Genomic DNA, 21309 nt, shown 5'->3' with positions numbered 1-21309 from the left:
TGAATTTTCCTTTTTAATTAGGCCAAAGGACTATTTCCCACCCAAAATTTATTCTAATTTCAAAATTATATTCGATGAAAAATCTAAACATTCATTTATAAATTAATTTATGTTATAATTTTTTGTTAAAGATAAGGGTAAAATCATTAATTTACCTATAAATCATACAAATTTATATCATTTCTCTCCCCTTAATTTGTAAAACTAACATCTCTCCCCACCTCAAGGGTAATTTCTTCCATCTACGAAAACCGGTTGTCGCTCCCATCATCAACCAGTCTTTTCACCATCTTCTTCTCCCTCGGTCAACATTCCCACTTGATTGATTTTGTTGGATAAAAATTATTCGTCTTCGTCTGATAAAATTAGTCTAGTGAATGTTGATTACTAAAGAAGAAGATGGTGGGAACATCAACCAATGATAGGAACGACATCCGGCCATTGGAGATGGAAGAAAAACCTTAAGAGAGAATTGTAAGTTTTTTAAATTAAGGAGGAAAAATGATTAAAATTTTTAAGGTTTTAGGGTCTAATAATAAACAAAAATTAGTCTATTAGTAGGTATTTGAGTTTTTTAACCGATATAAGTATACTTTTAAGATTTGATTAAAACTTGGGTGGGAAATTGTCCTTTGCCCTTTTAATTATTATGCCAAGTAACTTAATTAGTGTTTTAAAGAGAAAGCTAGAGAGTTGCACCAATTTATATCCATAATGAAACAGAATTATTAAGCTTTTAAGCATGTTAGCTAATATTTGGGCAATCCAACTGCAATAAAATGACAACTCTCCAGGAACTAAAAACCCTTCGATCAAGCCACCATCTGTTTAATATACTCTTTTAAAACATAACCAATTGAATTAATATACTCAGAGAATTCATCTTGAACTTGTCGATTGCTCACCCTTTATATTATACGCCACCACTGCATTTTGCTTTCATACAAAACACTTAAACTTATCTGTGATTGCAAAGAGAATATGATTTTTCTATATTTAGATTTATATACAATATACATTTCAAGCAAAATAACAATAATAATTAACATCTTTTGTTGTCAAAATTAAAGGTTCGAACAATTTTTCACTTGTAACTTCTAACAAAATTTAAACTCCTAATAATTTAGCCGTGTAATTAAATACAATAGTTATATCAAACAATAATGGTATGTATGTCTAATATATTTTTTAAATTTATCATTCGTTATTTTTTTTTAATTTGTCCAAAAAAGTCATGATATTTGTAATATTTGAAAATAAAACTAATGTCTATCATGTAATATAAAACTAAAAAAGTTAAAAAAAATTATAGTTTTTCCGTGATCTATTGGTTGTGTATTAAAAAAATTAGGTTATTGTTGTTTCATATCCATGGCAAAATTTTAATATACATAAGTTGAATTTCATTTAGTTCGAACATTATTTTTTAATCACATTTGTTTACGCATGTTATAATGTGCTTGTAAACGTGCACGAGATGATAAAATATAAGTAATAATATGTTTAATTATTTTTATTTCATTTTTTATTAAATTATAACCAAGTGCATCTAATATGAAATAATTTTCATCAAAAGGTAAAGTTAAATGTTTTATTATTAAATCAACAATTTTATCGTTAGATTTGAATTATCAAACATAATAATAAAAAACATATATTTATTTATTTTATATTTATTAAAGATATTAGCTAATGTTTTATAAATTGTTACCCCAATAGAGGATATTATAAAAATATAAATACACTAACTTTTTTTATAATTGTTAATCAAAGTTAATAAAAATGAGTTATTGAACAAATATACCATATGTTCATAATTCATAAGTCATTTAAATACCATTATTAAGCTCATTTAGTTCATTTATAGTTTTTATTTTTGTTATTAGAATTTCTAATTATATTATATCATATTATTGTCCGATGAACTATTTTAAAAAAATGGTTGAAATGTTTTGTATAATCTATTCTAATATTGCATCATTAACATAAGAAAAAAGTTGAGTAGCGAAGACAATGTCCTTGGTAGTCTCGTGTTACTTGTTGATTGTAAGTAGAGTTGGGTATTTCTCCTACAACATAACCAAATACATTATTAGAAGAAGATTCACAAATTGATCTTAACCTTGATCGTATTAAGAAGTGTTGTTGTATTTTCCTACAATATTCATTTATATGACAACAAAGATATTTAGTACCCCGCAAACTCGCACATGTTAAGCATGAACCATAATATTTGTATCTTATCCATCGAATTAATTTACCATATATAATTTCGTCAATCTGATTTCAATGTTTCCGTATTGTCTATTTTTGCTTTCTCTTTTTTGACAGCAGGGTTTATTGTCTATTTTTGCTTTCTCTTCTATGACTGAGATTCTTCGTCTGTATAAAGTATTAAACTCATTTAATCTTGGATGTATTTTGATATAATTAAATTAATAAATATAATAATTCACACAATATTGAAATCAAAAAACAAATTAATTTGGAAAATTGAGATATGATTAAGAGTGTTGAGAATTTGAGAACTGATTTGGAAAGACTGAGATTAAGATTCAGAGAGTTGAAGAGAATGAGTAAATTGTTGTGTGAAATTATGAATGTGAGGAAATAAATTATTTATAGTAAATTTAAAAAAATACCAATCAGCCATTTACTGTCAGCCGACGGCGGTTGTATAAACTTTTAAATTTTTTTTAAAAATATATGACGGGCTTTGCTCTTCATGGGCCATACTTTTTCGGCGGGTTTGACGCTGGCCAACCTGTTGGACATGTTTTATCTACCCACATGCACCCGTCCCCCTTGATAAAACTGAAAGGCCAAAGTGCTACGAACCACCCAAAGTATCATTTACTATGTCTTTAACTTTAAAAATTTTATTTACCCACTCATAAGTGGTTAAAATTAACGAAATCGTAATCTCTTAAAATTTTATTTATTTCCCCCCTTAAACCTTAAAAGTTGAACATTTCTGCCATAGTCATGACATTTCCCCCCCTGAGGTTTAGTTTTCAAACTTCAGTGTCATTATCGAAAAGACGAAGCTCTCTATCTCCCTTGCTTGATTTGACTTCGATCGGATGTCCAATTGAGAGGAGAGAGATCGTTGGAGGGAGAGGCCATCGATAATAGTGTCAGAGCTTGAAAACTAAATTCTAGGGAGGAAATATCATTTTTTTAAACCTGACTTATAGGGGAAACAGTTGGTTTTTAAGGTTTTGGGGGGAAAAAAGATTAAATTTTAATTTATTTTTAATATTATAGATAAAATAATGATTTTACCCTTAAAATTAACAGATTTAACCTCTTATAAATGAGTGTTTAAAAATTTCATAATTAAAAAGTAAAAACCTGAGATTAGAGGATACTTTTGGTGGGAATAAGTCCTTTGGCCAAAATGAAAAATCCTGAATCTACTGCTGCCAATAATACATCATCATCCTTCTTACAGGAAATTCCAATCGGTAAATACTCCTGTCCAAACAACAGTTGCTATAAGAAAAAAAAAAAAAACACCGATTATTTATGGCTCAATCATGCACAGACTTCATTCTTTCTTTTAAAGTTAATCGATCCTTGTTCAGTAAAACCCTGCGAACGCAAGCTATAATTTTTGATATTATAATTGTAAATATATCTAATTATAATTATCCAAATTCACTCTTAATTAAATTAAAGTTTTCATGAATTTTTTTTTTTTAAAAGAAAAGATGATAGAATAGCCTTCAAAGTCAATACATAATTTAAGACTAGGAAAACATAATTTTAGATGCGTTTGCTTTATAGGGTTGGAATGATATTGTTGACATTAAGAGTTGATTTAAACCAAACTGAGTTTGAATTTGAGTAAGTTTAAGTTCATCTTAACTTGAGATGGTCAAACTTGAGCTTAAACTTAAGTTTATTGAGCTCCCCTTCGTTTAAGAAAAACTGAACTCACGTTTAATAGTCCTACTTGGTACATAGGTCAATTTACTTACAATATTAAGTCGAGTTCAAATTTGATACTATATCCGAGCCAAAATCAACTAAGAAGATATTGTTTTAATACATATTGATTAAAATGACATCATTAAAATTGATTCGAATCAAGTTTTTTTATACTCATCAGTTTGATGAGTTAAGCACCCTTAAACTCGAATTGAAACTCTACAAAAACTTTTAGTCTCGAGTTTAAGTTGACGCTCACTTAAATCGTGTTTGTTTTGAACTTGATCGTAACGAGTTGACAATCGAATTCAAGCTAACTCGAGTCAAATCAACCACTAGTTGAGAACATGTGGCTCTTCTTCACCTGTTAATTATCATCGGTTTTTGGTTCTCAATAAAGACTGAAGTATAATTTAACATATTCTGGTAGATAGTGGCTCTAGACTTTGGAGAGAAATATGGGTGAATGTTCAAACTTACCTAAAAAATATTTATATGTGTATTATTTACTTATGACTATCATTCAAAACAACTCAGAAATAGTCTATGGCACATTTAACTTAGGGTGTGTTGGCTTGGCTATACAGATTCATTGTATTCATGTAGTTGATGCGAGAAGGCAAATAATAAAGAATGACCTTTACAAGTTGTAATAATTTTGTATTCTTTCAACGGTTGGATCTATTTTAATACTCTACTGATTCCGTTTTTTTTTTTTTAAAAGCAACGAAGAGTTTTTCTTAAGAATAATGATCCCTTCCATGAAAACGTTGAATTTTATGAGTAATTGTGGATAAGCTTGTCAAACCTTGTTTATTATGTTTGATGAATAAGTTTGTGGTTGTTCCAATAGAGTATCAGAAATTGGCATCTTCTCCTAAAATTTATTTTCATATTAAGAAAAAAAAAGGTATGACTTGGAGACTGAAAGCTCAAAACAAGCATAGAGCTACTCTATGGCATGGTGTTGAATTCCTTAGAGCATAAGATCATAAGATTAAACAGTGGTTCTAGAAAATACAACTCATATATATGGGCATAACATATCTCCATAAAAAAATGGAGAGTAAGCAGGTACATCTATGTGGTCGACCAAAGGTTCTAGAAAATCACTGTACATATTGAAATTGTAGGAATTGTCAGCCAAGAACGGTTCTGTCCAGAAATTACCACTCGGTTCAGCATATGGTTCAAAAAAAGAAGCAACCTTGTCATCTTCTAGAATTAATTCTGTGCTGCTGGTTACACCTGTGGTATCTATGGTTATGGGGGAAAACTGATTACTTGAGGAGGGTTGTGGCGACGATGGGGAGCTTTCAAGAATTTGGAAACTTATTATATCTGGATGATCGTTATTCAGTTTTGACTCTCCTTCTTGGCTGGTTTCATGTCGGGATAAATCTTCCTGTTTTTCTTTTGATTGATGAGCACTTGAGTTTGAATTTTGGATCAAGCGCTTCTTCAGATTTGTGTGCCAGTGGTTTTTAATCTCGTTGTCAGTTCTTCCTGGTAACTGAGCAGCAATAGCAGCCCATCTGAACATCAAATCAAGGGATTGCATGAGATTATTTTTCTCTAGAATATTTATATGCAAAATAGTTTTTTGTTATGCATTAAAGAACTTGTTGAACTATCGATTTTTTTCATCTCCGATAAATGTAACAGTCATTTTTGCGATGTTCAATGGGTATCTTTTATCTTAATTAGCTTCTTTTGTTTAAGTTTTCTCTAGAGAAATCGTCAGTGGTACCATGTTTGCATTTGAAGAATGTTTCTATCAGTGGGGATTTGCCCTTGATTATATCCGTACATTTTCTCATCACTACCAAGTTGAAAAGTTTTATCTAGAAATACCTATTTCCCAGTGACTCATGCAATCTGATAATGGTATCCTCTTCTTCTTTGTTGTAATTCCCTCGTTTGATGTTTGGCCTCAAATAGTTCATCCATCTGAGTCTGCAACTCTTCCCACACCTTGATAGACCTGAAAATTCAAACAAGAAAGATTATTTTATAAGCAAAACCTACGACTAGAAGGTTCACAGTTAATCATCTGATAATCCCCAACACAATCAATCTTTTAAAGAAGAAATTTAACCTAGAACTAGAATCATAGTCGCTATACTAAAGATTAAGTAGGCCTTTCAGTGGCTGGCTTTCACTCTTAATTACCTGCATACTTGGGAAGTTGGCGCCAGTTCCAGCAGCCATATCTAGTTACATATGCCATTAGCTTTCTATCTTCTTCAGGTGTCCATGTTCCCTTCTTCAGTCCACTTTTATCACAGCAAGGTGTTCTCACCATTTTTTCCCCCCTTTTTCTTCTCTCTCTCTTTCTTGGGATTTCTTGTACTCACAGCGGACAAGTTGAAGTCATAGCTATTTATACCGTTCTATATAAATGGGAATTCAAAACGTGTTTCACACCGTGTATTTGATGAACAGTGTTTTACTTCACTTTCAAATCAGTCTTGGTTTATTTAAGAGTAGAGCCTAGTTTTCAAAGTGAGAGGGTCCATCCAAGAAGATTCGTTAGAAGCCATTTTCTATTCTTTTGAAAGACCTACGCTGCCCTTTATTAAAGGGAAAGAGATGAAGGGACATTAATTGTCCATTCATACATATGAACTTCACAAAATCAAGCTTCCAGGAAACAGGTTCAGTGCTTCACCATGTAACATATGCTATTACAGTACGTACTGACAATGCTTAATAATGGATTAGACCAATTAAATATTAATTATGTTAACTATGCCTTAATTACCCAACAATAATTTGAAATTTTTTATCAAATGACGAGCATCATGCATGTGTACTCACCAAATAATTTTTTTGACCAAGTTTTTCTTTGGATTTTGGAAGTATATATCATGTGCAATTCGTATAGATTAATACTCGATAACGTGTTAATTCTGCTTCTGTAGTTATTTTGTATAAGTAGAAAGAAAAGGAAAGGATTTCAAACTTTACTCAGCAAAGTCATAAAATTGACGTTTTAATCCTTGATGCATATATACTAATGTGAAGTCAAGGCTGGTGCTTTGTGAAAGCTAGACAATTTGGGACTATATAAATGCCTATCTACTCTCATGAAAGTGATTTCATTTAATGGCTGTAACATTTTATTCACCGGGTTTGTTCTGATTATTTGTATTGAAATAATATTATATGTATTTGTTTTAAATATATAAATATATATATATTTATATATATTATCGTATGATTGAATGTTATTTGATTTTTAATATAGATACTTTAGAAAAAAAAAAAGATTAAATTTTAATATTATAGATAAAATAATATTAAACTAGCATTAGAATAACTTTCAAATATTGTTGAAAATTTATTATAAAATGAACAAAAGTTTTGAGTTCTTTTTCAATACCCAAAAACTCTTCCAATAGCTGCTCAATTATCAGTACTTTGGATTATTTATATATCTAGCTAACTTACGTATTAAAAATGGTAACACCCATTTGATGTATACATAAATTAAATGTCAATAACAACAATACTTAAATTGATTTGATTCTTGTTAAGAGATACCTATGTATCAATATAACCAATATATTGATTTTCTTTAAAACCCTTTGCAAACTAATCTTGTCTTTAAAAGTTTAAAAGATTTATCAATATTATAATTTCTTCTAAATGCCCACTTGCAACCAAGGGATTTAGAACCATGTGACAAATACGTTAATATTCAATTATTATATAAAATGGGCACACGCATTGACTTTAAAAAGGATTCAATCATTACTCTTTAAACATTTATTTTGACATGTAACGCGATTATGTTTCAATAAACGCCAAAACAATACATATGAATATGACACTTAATCATATTTTTTTAAACATTCATAAAATTATGTAGGATTCATTAAACGCTCATTTCATAAACGGTAGGTCAATTCCAAAGCTTCTATCTTAGATTGTTCTTGATGAACCAAGATTATTCTTTTGGCTGTTCAATTTTTTGTTTTAAAAAAAAAACTTGGACATAGAACGCACGTTTCTTGAATAGAACTTCTATTCCATAAAATTGAAGTTAAGAATGAGTTTGTTCTATTAACTCACTCCAAAAGATTACAAATTATTTTATTCAAGAATTAAAGGAATTTAAAACATTCATTAAGCTTACAAAAATTGTTCTTTTAACTTTGTTTAACATATATTTCTGGTTATCAAGTGTTTATTTTAATGTTATTCATATATATATGATAAAACCCTAAAGTTTTATCAAGGAAAATTGAGAATTGAATTAAGAAGAAAAATAATCTCTAAAATTAAAGAATCCTAACAATATACAATACCCTTTATTTTTATTTTAAAATAGGGTTTGACTTATATTTAAAATATAGCTAAAATTATACAAATTTACCTCATGAAAAGATGCCAATCAAATACCTTTTTGCTAAGTTTATACTGTTTCTTTGAATTAAAAGCACACCAGATGGTAAATTGGTGACATCATTCATGTCGTATCCGTATGCATCAATAATAGGGTTGCGTATAGGCAATGACAAAATGCATGGTGTTCTTCCGTGTAAACTTGACCTTTTGTTATAGCCGGATTTAATTTCTTTTCCTGAGTCACGTGGAGTCAGCAGTCAACTGAGAATCTTTATGGCCGAGTATGAGAAGCAAGAAGGAACCAACCGAAACCAAAAGAAGACAAAGCCCTCGTCATTGGTTATTATTATTATTATTTTTTAAAAGGTGAATAGACTTGGCCGTTGAAGGTTTAATGAATGGTTACAAATTGACTTCGAAAAAGCTTAGAAATAAGAGTTCATGTTGATACTGTCATCTCGGAAAGTCTAAGAAGATAACTAATACATAAATTAAAGCCTTTTCAAATGCAATACACGACTAAGAGAAAATTGATTTCAAGGTAAACTTTGTAGTTCAGTTCACATTTGTGTATAATGAGGGGAGACTATTTTTCTGTATGTTTCAAAAGTCAAAAAGGTTCATCTGAAAAAAATACAATAAAATTATTTATACAAATTTTTTATACATAAATAAATAAATATTTATATATTTATTATATCATTAATTAATTTTAAAATGATGATAAACTAATATTTAATTATATAATAAATATTTGTATATACCTATTTATGAATAAAATAAGTATGCGGATAACTTTCTTAAAAAAAAAAAAAAATTACATGTTTTCATTACCGTTATAGATATGGTAACTTTAATAGGTGAAATGGCTAATTTATTTATACCCATAGTTCAACACTTTCAATGTTTGGCAGTGTTCTTATTTTTAGATATTTTTTACATAAAAATTTGCCAGTCGTAATCACAGATAAGAAAGAGGTGATGTTGTGTGGAGGAGGAAAGGCAGAGCGTGAATAACATGTACCGTCGTTATCTCTTTTAATTTTAAGTTTTTATAATTTTTATAAAAGAGCAAGAATTAGGCTGACGTCCAAGTCAAGAGTCGACCCAACCATTGCTGCAGGAACCTAGTTGTATTGTATTGTACTTTCTAAGTCGTTTATCATGTTGGACGTTTACCTCAGGCAAACCGACCGTACGAAAACACAGAATTAAGTGTGAGCAAGATTGGATATCTTGTAAATTTTTTAACAACCAAAATCAAAACCGAAAATTTAGAATCTGTAAGCAGGTTCTGGTTCAAGGAATTGAGAAGATAATCTAATGCATTTTTTACTATTTAGATAACATTTTATCCTATTTGATGTTTATCTGATATTTTTTAAAAGTTGACTACATAAATTTGACAATTTTCTAAGTTCAAGCTCTCTTTCTTTTTTTCATTATACTATTTCTAAATCTGAATTGTACTCTACTATAAGTATTTTCTACTATAAATGGATCTTATTGCAGGTCTATGTCTTACTGTGGATATACCCTACTACGGACGGTGTAACGTAGAGTGCCCCCTTATAGTTCGTAATATGCATACGTGCGTTGTCTCTTACTAATCTTGCTTCCATTTAAAACTATTCATAATCGACCAGACCATATTCCTGAGACAACTCTTGAATTCTGAACCTTAAATTCTCTTTCTTATTTTTTTTTTTTCTCTCCTGTCTTTCCTTTCCTTTCTTTTCTTCATTTTCTTTTTCTCCTCATTTCCTTTCTTTCTTTATTTCTTTCCAAAAACTGTAAATACTATTTATTAAACTATTCATTTGTTAGGATAGTCTTTTTGTTCAAGCAGTTTAATAGTCCAAACAGTCTTCAATTCATACAATCTATATATCATTGAAAAGAGGATTCAAAGAGCTTTCCAACAAACTATAATAACACTTATGATTCATAAGATAAAATAGTCAAAATGTGGGATAAAATCAATGGCAAAAAATTATATTTACTATTTATTTAATAAGACAATATTTTTGTTCATATAATTTAATAGTTCAAACGGTTTCTAATTCATACAAGCTATATATCATTGAAAAGAGGATTCAAAGAGCTTTCCAACAAGCTATAATAACACTCATGATTCATCAGATAGAGCAATCAAAATGTGGGATGAAATTAGTGATAAAAAACTGTATATACTATTCACTTGGTAAATCAGTCTTTTTGTCCATGCAATTTAACAGTCCAACTATCTCTAATTCATACAAACTATATATCATTGAAAAGAAGATTCAAAAAGCTTGCCAACAAGCTATAATAGCACTCATTATTCATTAGATAAAATAGTCGAAACATGGGATGAAATCAGTGGTAAAACTGTAAATATTTTACAACTCTCTGCCATGAATAGAATCACACACATAGATACTCCAAATGGTAAAACAATATTTCTCAACTTCAAAATCATCATTTATAACATAGAGCAAATGAACCAAAAGCATAAAACATGAAACCTATCAATAATGATTCAATTTACCTTATTTTAAGTCAATCTTTGTCAAGTTGACTCTCTTTTCTTTGTCTTACTTCTTTTATCACCAAAACTACCTTAAATTAGCATCAAAACACACTAACATATTCATATAATATACATCCAATAGATATATAACCATAGGTAAAGGGAAAAGAAGGAGATTTTTTAATTACCACAGCCTCCAAAGTTTTTCCTCTTTTTTTTTTATCAAAACTCTTCAAATCATCCACTTTCTTTCCAAAAACAAAGAAAAAACATGAAGAAGACTACTTTCTTCTGGAAGAGATGGGAGAAACGATGGAAAAAGACATAAAATTCTCCTTTTTTGTATTTTCTCTCTTTATATATATACATACTTTTTTACTGTAGATATATAGTTATATCTATACATTTGTCTTTTTGTAGTTGTTATATATATAGAGAGAGAGAGAGAGAGATACACACATACATTTGAATTAAAATTAGAAATATCTCAAAACAGAGTCAAAAGATATAAATATCTCTAAAACGTATCTGAGGGTATTATATATATATAAAATCTAAAACAAAAATATATTAATAAAATAAATAATTATATATAAATAGGGTAATTCATAATCTTAGCCTTGTAGATTCGAGTTTGATCAATTCTTAGGTTAAAAAAAAAAAAACTAATAAATAATTAGAAATTGTATCCTAACAGGAAAATGCTCATAATCTAATACATAGATCATGCATTTGAGTAAAAACTGAAAAGTTTATTGTAAATGATCCGGTATCCACAAAATTACAGACATATATATCTCCTATGTGGGCACAGATTTTCAAATTTTTTAAAAAATTTGAAAGAAATTTTGGGGCAAAATGGTGGTGTGCATGTTGGTAACTCTTTATTTTTTTAATTATTTAACATAACCACAGGCTGTTAAAGTAAAGAATCTGCATGCTGGGAGAAAAGATTTTGAAGCAAAAAAAGGCTGAGAGAAGCAAGGAAGCAGGCGGCTGGGGGGAAGCAAGGAAGCAAGCGGCTGGAAATCAGAAAAGAATGGAAAAGAAAAGGAAATAAATTAAGTTACGTATTGATTTTTTTTTCATTTGCTGGGTCGGGTACCCAACCCATTATTGTGAATAAGGGGATTGGGTTGATTCCAGTTTCTGAGAGCTAAGAACCAGAATCGATCCCAAAATCTACAGGTTCTTTTTGTTCTGGATAGAAACCAAAACCAATCACTGAATACCCAACGGTTTCAGTTTCCAACAAGTAATTTGCTCATCCCAACACATAACACGCCTATCCGACTTTCTTTAAGATCAAATTATAGCATACGGCATTTCCTTATTTATTTAAAATTAACTCAGTTGATGTATAAAATCCAAAGAAAATTGGAACAGTATAGGGTCCGTAGTGCAGTACATGATCCATTAATGATAAATACACATAAATAAATATAAAATGGTCCTCGAAACTTGATATGTATGCAATCCTCATCCATTAATTAGTCTTGCTGGGCTTTCTACTTTGGACCAATAAATTTTGTTGACATCAAGGACTTAAAAAGTGGGCTGCTCTTATTGCACTGGAATTCATAAAGGGTTTATACCTCTTTTATTTATTGCAAGGCCGAAATGTTAATTTCCATTCAAAGGTTATTGTTTTTTTTAATTTTTACTTTTTAATTTTAAAAAATATTTTTATATATCTATAAATAATTGACACGTGTATTCCAACAACAATAACTATAAAATAATGAAGAAGATCCACTGCAAGAGTATTACTCTCATAAGAATATATACATACGATACGACAATATTGAGAATTTATGAATTATTTTTATAAATTTAAATAATATGGTAATTTTATTTCTGCTTTCAACAAACAAGGCTGCTATTTTGTTCAAAGTTCACGAGAGAGAAGTTTACCCTTATTTGAAAACTAGTTTCTTCACATGGAAAGAAAGAAAAAATTAAAAGTTGGAATCATATGAGGGGAAAATTTTAATTAGAACCAATAATAATTAATAGCTGAAATTATAGTTGTTAAAGTGGGTAGGTACCATTAATTAATGTGACAAGGATTATGAAATCAAGCTATGCCACACATTATGAGAAGATATCTTCAATTCAAACAAGGTAATTTTAAGGTGTTTGAAAGAGTATTTTAGAATGCTTCTTAGAGAAGCATATGATTAGTACAACCAATTAACTTTTTTGTTGTTATGGATAAGAGAAAGACATCTCTTATGGTTGAACCCTTTTTGAACTTTTTGTTAAAAAGTCCTACTCATAAATTAATTAATCAACATTAATATCTCCACAGTCTTACTTTATCAAAATAATTATACTCCATACTAATCTTTTTTAAACCAAATCAATAATCAAATTAATTACCTTATTAATTTATAGTTCAATCGATTCAATCAAACAATCAATCGATTTAACTTATTTCCAAATTATTATATATTTTTTAAATTATATCAAATATTTATCACACTTTTTAAATATAAAATATATAAAACATAATTTTAATTATGTTAGTTAAACAATTAACACTCTATTGTGTATATATATATATATATATATATATATATATATATATATATATATATATATATTAAAAAAAAAACCCAAATTAGTTTATTAGATTTGATTGAATTTCAAATCAGTCAATATTTACATATAAACTGGATCAGATTGAATTTGGGCAAATTTAATAGCATGTATTTCATATCAAGTTAGTTGCATTGCTATCAGTAGGGGACTAAAGCTCATTTTCCACTATGATAATTAATTTAGAAGCCGGCTATCCCGAGTATATTCAAATTTAAGAATCTCGAAAAGTCCATGATATGTTTTCTTTTTATTTAGATTTGTTTTTCCTAATAATGATCTTTACTTTTGGCACGTAAATTAGTTAAAAAGCCCCACAAATAAAACAGAATATATTGAAAACAATTAAATAAGTGGAAATTAAGGTGGAAGTGACACAAATAAGGGCAGCATTCCCAGATGCAATATGCAGAAATCATAGGTATACCGAAACAAAGACAAAAGCAAAATTAAAGCCATTTCTTTTCTTTATTTGTTTAATTTAAATAAATAATTGGATTTGAAATAATCTCATTGAAATTCTAATTTTAACCAAATTTCGAACGATGGCGTTGAGCAATGCATTGTTTGTTCTTAAACCAGAAAAAAAAAAAAAAAAAGCCCAGCACAACTCTCTCACTTCACAAAGTGACACCAACCAAGTCAAAATTTTGTATGGACTAGACGACTATTTAAAGTTCCTCCTAAATCACAATTATCAATTCCATAACCAACCAAAATTGATCATATTGCCCATCTCTCTGCCCTGCCCTGCCCTGCCCTTCCCTTCAAGTAAAAAACAAAGCCATATCCCACTTACCTTTCAGTCTCATAATATAAATATATACTAAACAAAGCCATGTGTTCAAAACGCACCTTGCCGGCCCCAATACCCACAAAACAGACGCCGAGTTATTGTTTTATTTCTTCCTGCTTTCTTGTTTAGATCGGTACAGGAAGTTCTTTTGGTAGAGGCCTAAGTTATTGTATCTTTGCTTACAAAATCTCCGGGCCTGTTGAGAAAAAATGAAGAATGTTTCTAGAAATAAGTTTCTGCTTTGTTTTAGGCCTGTCGTTGACATGGAATTTGTGCTTGAGACAGAAGAGGGTATTGATCGCTCCACAAAAAACCAAACTTTAAAGTATATCGCAGCTGAAAACGAGTATTCGGCTTCAGAAAATGATCAGTGTTCACAGATTTCTAAGAATTCCATGGTGATTCGTCATCCTTTACAGCGAACTTTCTCTAAGGTGATCAATACACACACACACACACACACACACACACACACACACAAGTATTTACAACTTTTGTATTGTTTCGGATGATCAAAGATGTTTAATTAATTTCTGGTTTATATTAATTTACAGGCTAAGAGAGTTCATGTTGGAAAAAAATTGAGCCCAAGTTGTAGTTTTTGGATGCAAAAGTCAATGGATTCAGGAGATGATGAATCAGTGAAGCGCTCTAATTTGCAGGAAATCAAAACCAATCAAGTTTCGCTTTCTCAATCATCAGTTGGTTCATCTTCGTCGTCTTGTTCAATGAGCATTTCACTATCAGAACCAAAGAGACAAAAGCAGAACAAAAACAACAACAGTCTGGCGAAGCCAAGTAAAAAGGACTACATGGGTAGTTCTTCAAGTTTAAACTACGCCATAATCTTGCTACTGTTAAGTATTAGTTTTACAATTTTATGGGGCCGGCTTTGCGCAATACTTATCACATCAATCTGGCTCTATTTTGTTCCTAGACAAAGTGGTTGTAGGCGTGATGATGAAGAAGTTAGAAAGTTGAGCCAAAGAGATTACAAGAAGAAGATCATAATGGAAGGGGCTGCTAGAAAAGAACCACCAAGAGAGGTGCATTAAATTTTTTACGTGAAAATTCTCTTTTTCGTGTTAGATGCAAACTTTCAGAACTTATTCTCTGCCTGTAAATTAATTGAAAGCTATATCAGAGTACACAAAAGGGACCAACAAACGCAAGTGTCTTGTGTTTTCTGCAGCTTCCAGTAGAGAAATTAAGAAACTTTTTCTCTCTTATATAATCTTTCAATTTCCCAATTGGATGGATTTATTTGGAGAAGATCAAAAACAGTCTACACAGTTTCAGACCTTACCTTACAAGGTCTATATATTCCATTAAGTAGCTATTTGCTGTCCACTCATCTTAACTTAAATGGTGACTATACATTTTGTTCTTGTTTCTATGATGCTTTTGGGCATGTTCTTCATCTATAAAAAGGAAAAAAAATTATGAAACTTTTGGGTTGATGAAAATAATCTGAATCTCTAAGCTATTTAAAGAAATGTAGTAGTCTCCCTTTCAACATACTAATGCTTTTACACTTGAATTATTTTTCCTTTTAGAACACACCTTTTTCTGGCCTTCTTTTCAGCTCATTGATTCTTATATTCTGTGACTCTCTATGCTCTTGGGTTTTATTATTTTTTTGGTTAGAAAATTATGTTATGATTTGAATCTCAATTATCCTTTACTTTTGTATAATTTCAAGGTTGGAGAAAGGTTGTATTGTATCACTTAAACTCTATAATAATGCAAAACTGTGGATTAGATCACTTAGAATATACAAATAAAAAAAATAAAGCAAGCATTTTTTTAATTTAAAATCCAATAATGAGGGAATACAACTTTATTAAATATTAATTAATTATAATAATCAATTTGTAGTGGTGGTGGGAGTAGGTCCAGAAGAATATCCTCTTCACCCACCACCGCGGCCCCAAGGTCTCTTGGAATGACAATTTTTATTTTTAATGTGATGTCTATTTTTGTAAGTCAAAGATAAGAATTGCATAAATTTTTTATGTAATATTTTCTTTTCAAAATGGCATACGTTTAGGGGTGAAATATAATTTTTGCAAATATTTGATGTGTTAATAAAATTTTTCAGGATTTTTGAAAATATAAAAAAATTTTAGATACTTTTAAATTTTTTTAAATTTCAATATATCCGGTAATAATTTTAAAATCGATAACTACATTTCAAAAAATTGAACAATATACTACATTTTAATATTGATTAGAGTTTCAATATTTTTAGTCTAATTAATAAAATTTTAAATTAATAAAGATATATTAATAGTTTAATATTAAATTAAGTATTGATGGTGATTTAATAATTTTAGTTAAAAAAATAATTATTTCAAAAAAATCAAACAAAATTATTAACAAAAGTGAATAACATATATAAAATTAATTTTTTTAAACTTTAAGGATCAGAATTCCTCATTCCATCAAACGTTGAGTGGGAAATCTCATTTGGTCTGACAGTAATTGAATTCAATACTAAAATCACCTTCTCCTTTTTCTTTCTAAAGACATTGGAAAGATTTTTTTTTTTTTTATTAAATTGCATTTCCTCATAAAAAAACACCTTTCAATCATTGATGGTATAAATTATGTTTTACCATTCAAAATCGAACTTCAATAACGAAAATTAGGTTACGACATTATACATAATTTGCAATTATCATGTCATAATTGTTTCGTCGAATCTTTGCACGCATCCTATCTTCATCGTTGTTGCATCTTCACCATCCTCCTTGCCTTCAACATTTCCTTCCCCAGATCCCAACTTTGTTACCATTTCTTTGGGTAATCCTCACGAGAAAATTGGTGTTTTCAAATGTCATCTGTTCAAACATTCAAAATTATTCTCAAAATTAGCCCAGATGACATCTTTTCAAACACACAAAATCACTCATACAATAAGAATTTAATCTCAAAACCCAACAATTTGTGTTCTGACTTGACATATTTGTCTTTATCATACTTGAAATCTTCGTTTTAATATTTTAGATCTTTGATATCTTTAGGAATTCTTGATCTTTGATCAATGCCACTTGCTCAACAACTGGCTTATTCCACAATGACCTCTCCATCCGAAGGTGAGTTTGAAAATAAGCTTTTGTTTGTTTCTTTTACGTTTATTCACGATACTTGAAAAAATAATTCGAACTTTGTGGGAGAGGTTATAGTAATTACAAAGGTATCATTATATAAGATAAGAGAGGAGAGGTGGCAAAGATAAGATAAAGTAGGGAGTACAAATAAATCTTCACTTCATTCACAATTGGATCTGACTTTCTTCTATTTTGGAGCCCCAAGAGGGTTATTGACAGATTATTATAGTTTTCTTGTTACTGATTTGACCCTACATTGATTCATAGACATGGGAGGGGGGTTTCGCTTAGGTCCCTCATTTTGTGCACCACCCTTGGGATTTGAAATGATTAAATTAAATTAGGTCTCATAGATATAACTTATATTTGTAGTTGAATCATATAAAAATATTTATTCTCTTTACTTTTTTTGTTAATTATATGGTTTTGTGTTTTATAATTTGTAGTAAGGGAATTTTTAATTTAAGTTCCATCTTACTATACTAAAGTTGGGCTCACAACTTCTGTGCATAACCAACTTTTATCATGAACGATTGCATAATTTAAGGGCTATGATTCAGGGTTAGGAAGTTGATTGTTACAACATCAGAAAAATTAATTTGCAGCCATGGCTGTGGGCTACAGCAAACCCAATTTCCTTTCACAGAGCTGATGGCAAACTTCGAAAGTTCAGGAAATGAAGATGAAGATTTGGTTCTAATTTAAGGTGGCTGGGTAGACTGGTTGCGGAGGTAGAAAAGAAAAGTCGGGCTGAAGTGGCGGTGAAGATGGAGAGGAAGTGTCCAACAGTCCAAGTTTGTTAAAGAATTTTTATTTTTGGGACTTTTCTGTTCTTATTCTGTTAAATTTCGGCTAACGGAATTGCAAATTGGGTGAATATTGCCATACCAGAAGTGAGATCTTACACCAAAATTCAACAATCAAGAAAAGAGAATGTCAAAATAATTTAATTTATATTGTAAAATTTGGAGTTTTTTCTTATTAAATTTCTAAAAGTCACATGAAAATGACTAATGCATAAAAAGGATTGATAATTTTAGTAAATATTTCCATGTAACATGTACATATATGTATACACATACATACAACTTGTTAGCACAGACAAAGTAGGTAGATACATCAAAAGGCCAAAAAGGCACCCTCAAACCAGAAAATTTAATGCGTTGTCTTCATTTGGATCTGCGGATTTGTGGATGATGTGTTGCTCTTGGCCTCAGATGAAGCAGCTGAAGTATTAGTCTGTGACTGTGAATTCTGGCTGGAGGTGAAGAAAATTATATGTTCCGGATTATCCGTAAAAACTTGGAGAGTTCTTGGAATTGGGGAACGGGTCACATCCAAAACCCCCCCAAGTATCTGAACCACTTGACCCATTGTTGGCCTGTGAGTTTCATCATCTTGGATGCACCACCCAGCCACTTTACAAATTCTTGAAATCTCCTCTACATCAGCATTCCCCTCCAGCCTTGGATCTAATAAGCTAAGGACATCACCCCCTTCTGCAATTACAGTTGAAGCCCAAGTTGGGAAGAATTTCATTTTTCCATCTTCTGAATGCTCTGAGTTTCTTTTTCCGGATACAAGTTCAAAAAGCATCATCCCATAACTGTAAACATCTGCTTTGGTTGTTATGGCCACTCCTGAAATCCATTCCGGTGCAAGATAACCTCTTGTGCCTCTCATGGTTGTCAAGACTCTGCTGAATTCTCTTCCCATCAACTTTGCCAGCCCAAAATCTGCCACTTTTGGACAAAATTCAGCATCTAATAGAATGTTCTCTGGCTTTATGTCACAGTGTATGATGCAATCTCTACATTTTTCATGGAGATAAGTTAAGCCTCGGGCTGTCCCCAGTGCAATTTCATATCTTCTTTTCCAGTCCAGAACCTCTGAACTCTTTTCAGTGAAGAGACTGCAATCTAAAGAACCATTTGGCATGAAATCATAGACCAACAGCCTTTTATAACGTTCAGAACAGAATCCAATAAGCCGAACTAAATTGACATGTTGGATATTTCCTATTGTGCTGACTTCTGTTCGGAATTGCTTCTCTCCTTGGCCCAAGCTTTCAAGCTTCTTAACTGCTATGACACTTGAATTTGGTAAAACCCCTTTGAAAACAGAACCAAAACCTCCCCCACCCAATTTTTCTGAGAAATTCTTAGTGGCGTTTTGCAGATCTTTGTATGCAAATGCCATTAATGAACCCTCAACCGCTTTGGTTGTTTTGATTGTTTTCTTTCTCCTCAAATATATAAAAACAGCAAGGCCTAAGAGAACTATAAATGCCACTGAGCCCACAACAACACCAATAATTGTTCTCCCAGTGCTTTTGGGACTTGAAAACTCCGAAGCTGCGAGCTTGAGATAAAGAGTTTTTCCATCTGAGGCGTCTTGCTGCACACCCAACAAACTTCCAAACCAAACTGAACACTGGTTATTATCATAGGCATAAGCAGTGCAAGAGCAATTATTCAAGCAGGTTGCTTCACACTCATCTATACTCCCTACTGTCACAGATTGCGAATTTTCGGGCAATTCCATGTTCGAATTCGTTAAAAATTTATCCCTCTTTCCATTGGCTATACTATTGTTTTGACATTGCAGTTCGGTTTTCCTCACACAACCACCGGAATAATCCTGCAAGGTCCAATTTTGTTCTGAGCTCTGCTGAAAACCCTTTAAACAACCACATGATTGCTGAGTTTGTTCAGTGCAGAGGCCGAATGGACCACAAAAAGCGTAAACCTCGCATTGTTGCCTGGGTTGGGACCAAAACAGAAACCAAGACTGGGTACTCTCTAACCAATTTGTTTGCTTAATCTGCCCGGAAAAATCTATATGAAATCGAGAAGTGATGGGACTGCTATTTTTCACTGAATATGTAAAATAGCTCTCTGTTTCATTTGAAAAAAAGCTGAAATCGTAGATATAGTTTTGTGTCATTTCAGGAACCCACGAGAAAATTTTTTGATTGTCGTCCCAAGGTCCACTAGACCAGTACCGTTGGGATCCATTCCATAATAAAATATACGAATTGGATCCATCTGGGTTTAGCTCAAGGGAGAAGAGACCAGGTGCAGGATCTTCTACATTCTTCCATGAAATGAGACGTTGGCTTACGTTGGTCCGCTTGTCGAGTCTCATCTTCATTCCAGGGATCCATGTATGGGCTGGATGATCAAAACTTTCCCATAATGATGTGGTTGAATTACCAGACAATTCTCTCAAAACCAGATTTCCTTCATCCAGGAGAATTGCTTCAAGAGAAGTTGAGGTGGAAGAGGTTATATTTGTGGACCACACTGGCGCTTTGGACTCGTCAAAAAGGACTAAATTACCGTCTGAGATTCTGAAAACTGAGGAATATTTATCGGAAATTGGTTTCTCTCTATTTGCCACCCAAACCACAGTTTGCAGAGCTATTTTATCATACCACATGCCAATATAGTAGTTTGAAGAGTTACCTGGCTGGAAGAAGCCTAATTTAAACACCCCGCCGGCAGAGACAATAGTTTGGTCACCAGAGAGAGATTGATTTGCAGAGATGGTGTCAGCTCCAAAGCAGACATGAAATTTGAGAAAACAGCAGATGAAAAGAAATGGAATCATCAACCATGGTTTGTAGTTGATATTCATGGCAACAAATTCTGTGCAGTCAAGAAACACGAAACCACCTATAAGAGTAAGGAAGAAGAAGTAGCCAGATTTTTTATCCAATCATTGTTGTTCTGCTCTACAAACTGCTCCAATTGACCACTATGCCCTTTATCTTTCTACAGGTAGTTTAGCCATTTTAAGCCGAGAAGATTTCAGTTTTTGCGACTAAGGGCCCCACGCACAAACACCCACTAGTCCTCATAACGAAAAGTCAAAAAGAAAGATTTTTAATTTTCATTATTCATTCACATATGAATGGAAGATTCATCACCAATCTATGATGGCCGTCATTGGGGCAACGGTTCACGCGGTGACACGGCAAACAAGTGTATCCTGATCGT

General features: G+C 31.3%; 3 protein-coding genes and 1 long non-coding RNA gene across 4 annotated transcripts; 2 read left to right on the top strand and 2 right to left on the bottom strand.

Annotated features, from left to right (window-relative positions):
• Nucleotides 1–4858: 4858 nt before the first annotated feature.
• LOC123224141 (transcription factor MYB14-like) lies at nt 4859–6297 on the bottom strand. The gene is made up of 3 exons (XM_044647694.1): nt 6106–6297; nt 5788–5917; nt 4859–5468 (listed from the first exon to the last, which is right to left on the bottom strand). Exons 1-3 carry the CDS (start codon nt 6236–6238, stop codon nt 4958–4960), a joined length of 774 nt encoding a protein of 257 aa, XP_044503629.1. The 5' UTR covers nt 6239–6297; the 3' UTR covers nt 4859–4957.
• A 7843-nt stretch (nt 6298–14140) lies between these two features.
• On the top strand, nt 14141–15591 carry LOC123222964 (uncharacterized protein At5g23160-like). The gene is made up of 2 exons (XM_044645997.1): nt 14141–14629; nt 14750–15591. The coding sequence occupies exons 1-2, from the start codon at nt 14405–14407 to the stop codon at nt 15248–15250; spliced, it is 726 nt and encodes a 241-aa protein (XP_044501932.1). The 5' UTR covers nt 14141–14404; the 3' UTR covers nt 15251–15591.
• A 1246-nt stretch (nt 15592–16837) lies between these two features.
• LOC123222437 lies at nt 16838–18315 on the top strand. The gene is made up of 2 exons (XR_006503632.1): nt 16838–17293; nt 17869–18315. It is a non-coding gene; the product is annotated as an uncharacterized LOC123222437 (long non-coding RNA).
• Nucleotides 18316–18319: 4 nt separating this feature from the next.
• On the bottom strand, nt 18320–21079 carry LOC123222436 (G-type lectin S-receptor-like serine/threonine-protein kinase At2g19130). Its single transcript, XM_044645196.1, has one exon. The coding sequence runs from the start codon at nt 20945–20947 to the stop codon at nt 18464–18466; it is 2484 nt and encodes an 827-aa protein (XP_044501131.1). The 5' UTR covers nt 20948–21079; the 3' UTR covers nt 18320–18463.
• Nucleotides 21080–21309: the final 230 nt, after the last annotated feature.

Source organism: Mangifera indica, chromosome 8 (genome assembly GCF_011075055.1).
Source record: "Mangifera indica cultivar Alphonso chromosome 8, CATAS_Mindica_2.1, whole genome shotgun sequence".
In the NCBI taxonomy this organism is placed as follows: Eukaryota; Viridiplantae; Streptophyta; class Magnoliopsida; order Sapindales; family Anacardiaceae; genus Mangifera; species Mangifera indica.
Note: the sequence above shows the minus strand (reverse complement) of the source record. Positions and strands in the feature narration are given on the sequence as shown.

Coding starts and splice junctions, on each gene's coding strand:
- LOC123222964 (XM_044645997.1), top strand. CDS start 14,405: ATGAAGAATGTTTCTAGAAATAAGTTTCTGCTTTGTTTTAGGCCTGTC. Junction 14,630..14,749: donor TACAGCGAACTTTCTCTAAG/GTGATCAATACA, acceptor ATTAATTTACAG/GCTAAGAGAGTTCATGTTGG.
- LOC123224141 (XM_044647694.1), bottom strand. CDS start 6,238: ATGGTGAGAACACCTTGCTGTGATAAAAGTGGACTGAAGAAGGGAACA. Junction 5,918..6,105: donor CCAACTTCCCAAGTATGCAG/GTAATTAAGAGT, acceptor TTGAATTTTCAG/GTCTATCAAGGTGTGGGAAG. Junction 5,469..5,787: donor CATGAGTCACTGGGAAATAG/GTATTTCTAGAT, acceptor TTTGATGTTCAG/ATGGGCTGCTATTGCTGCTC.
- LOC123222436 (XM_044645196.1), bottom strand. CDS start 20,947: ATGAATATCAACTACAAACCATGGTTGATGATTCCATTTCTTTTCATC.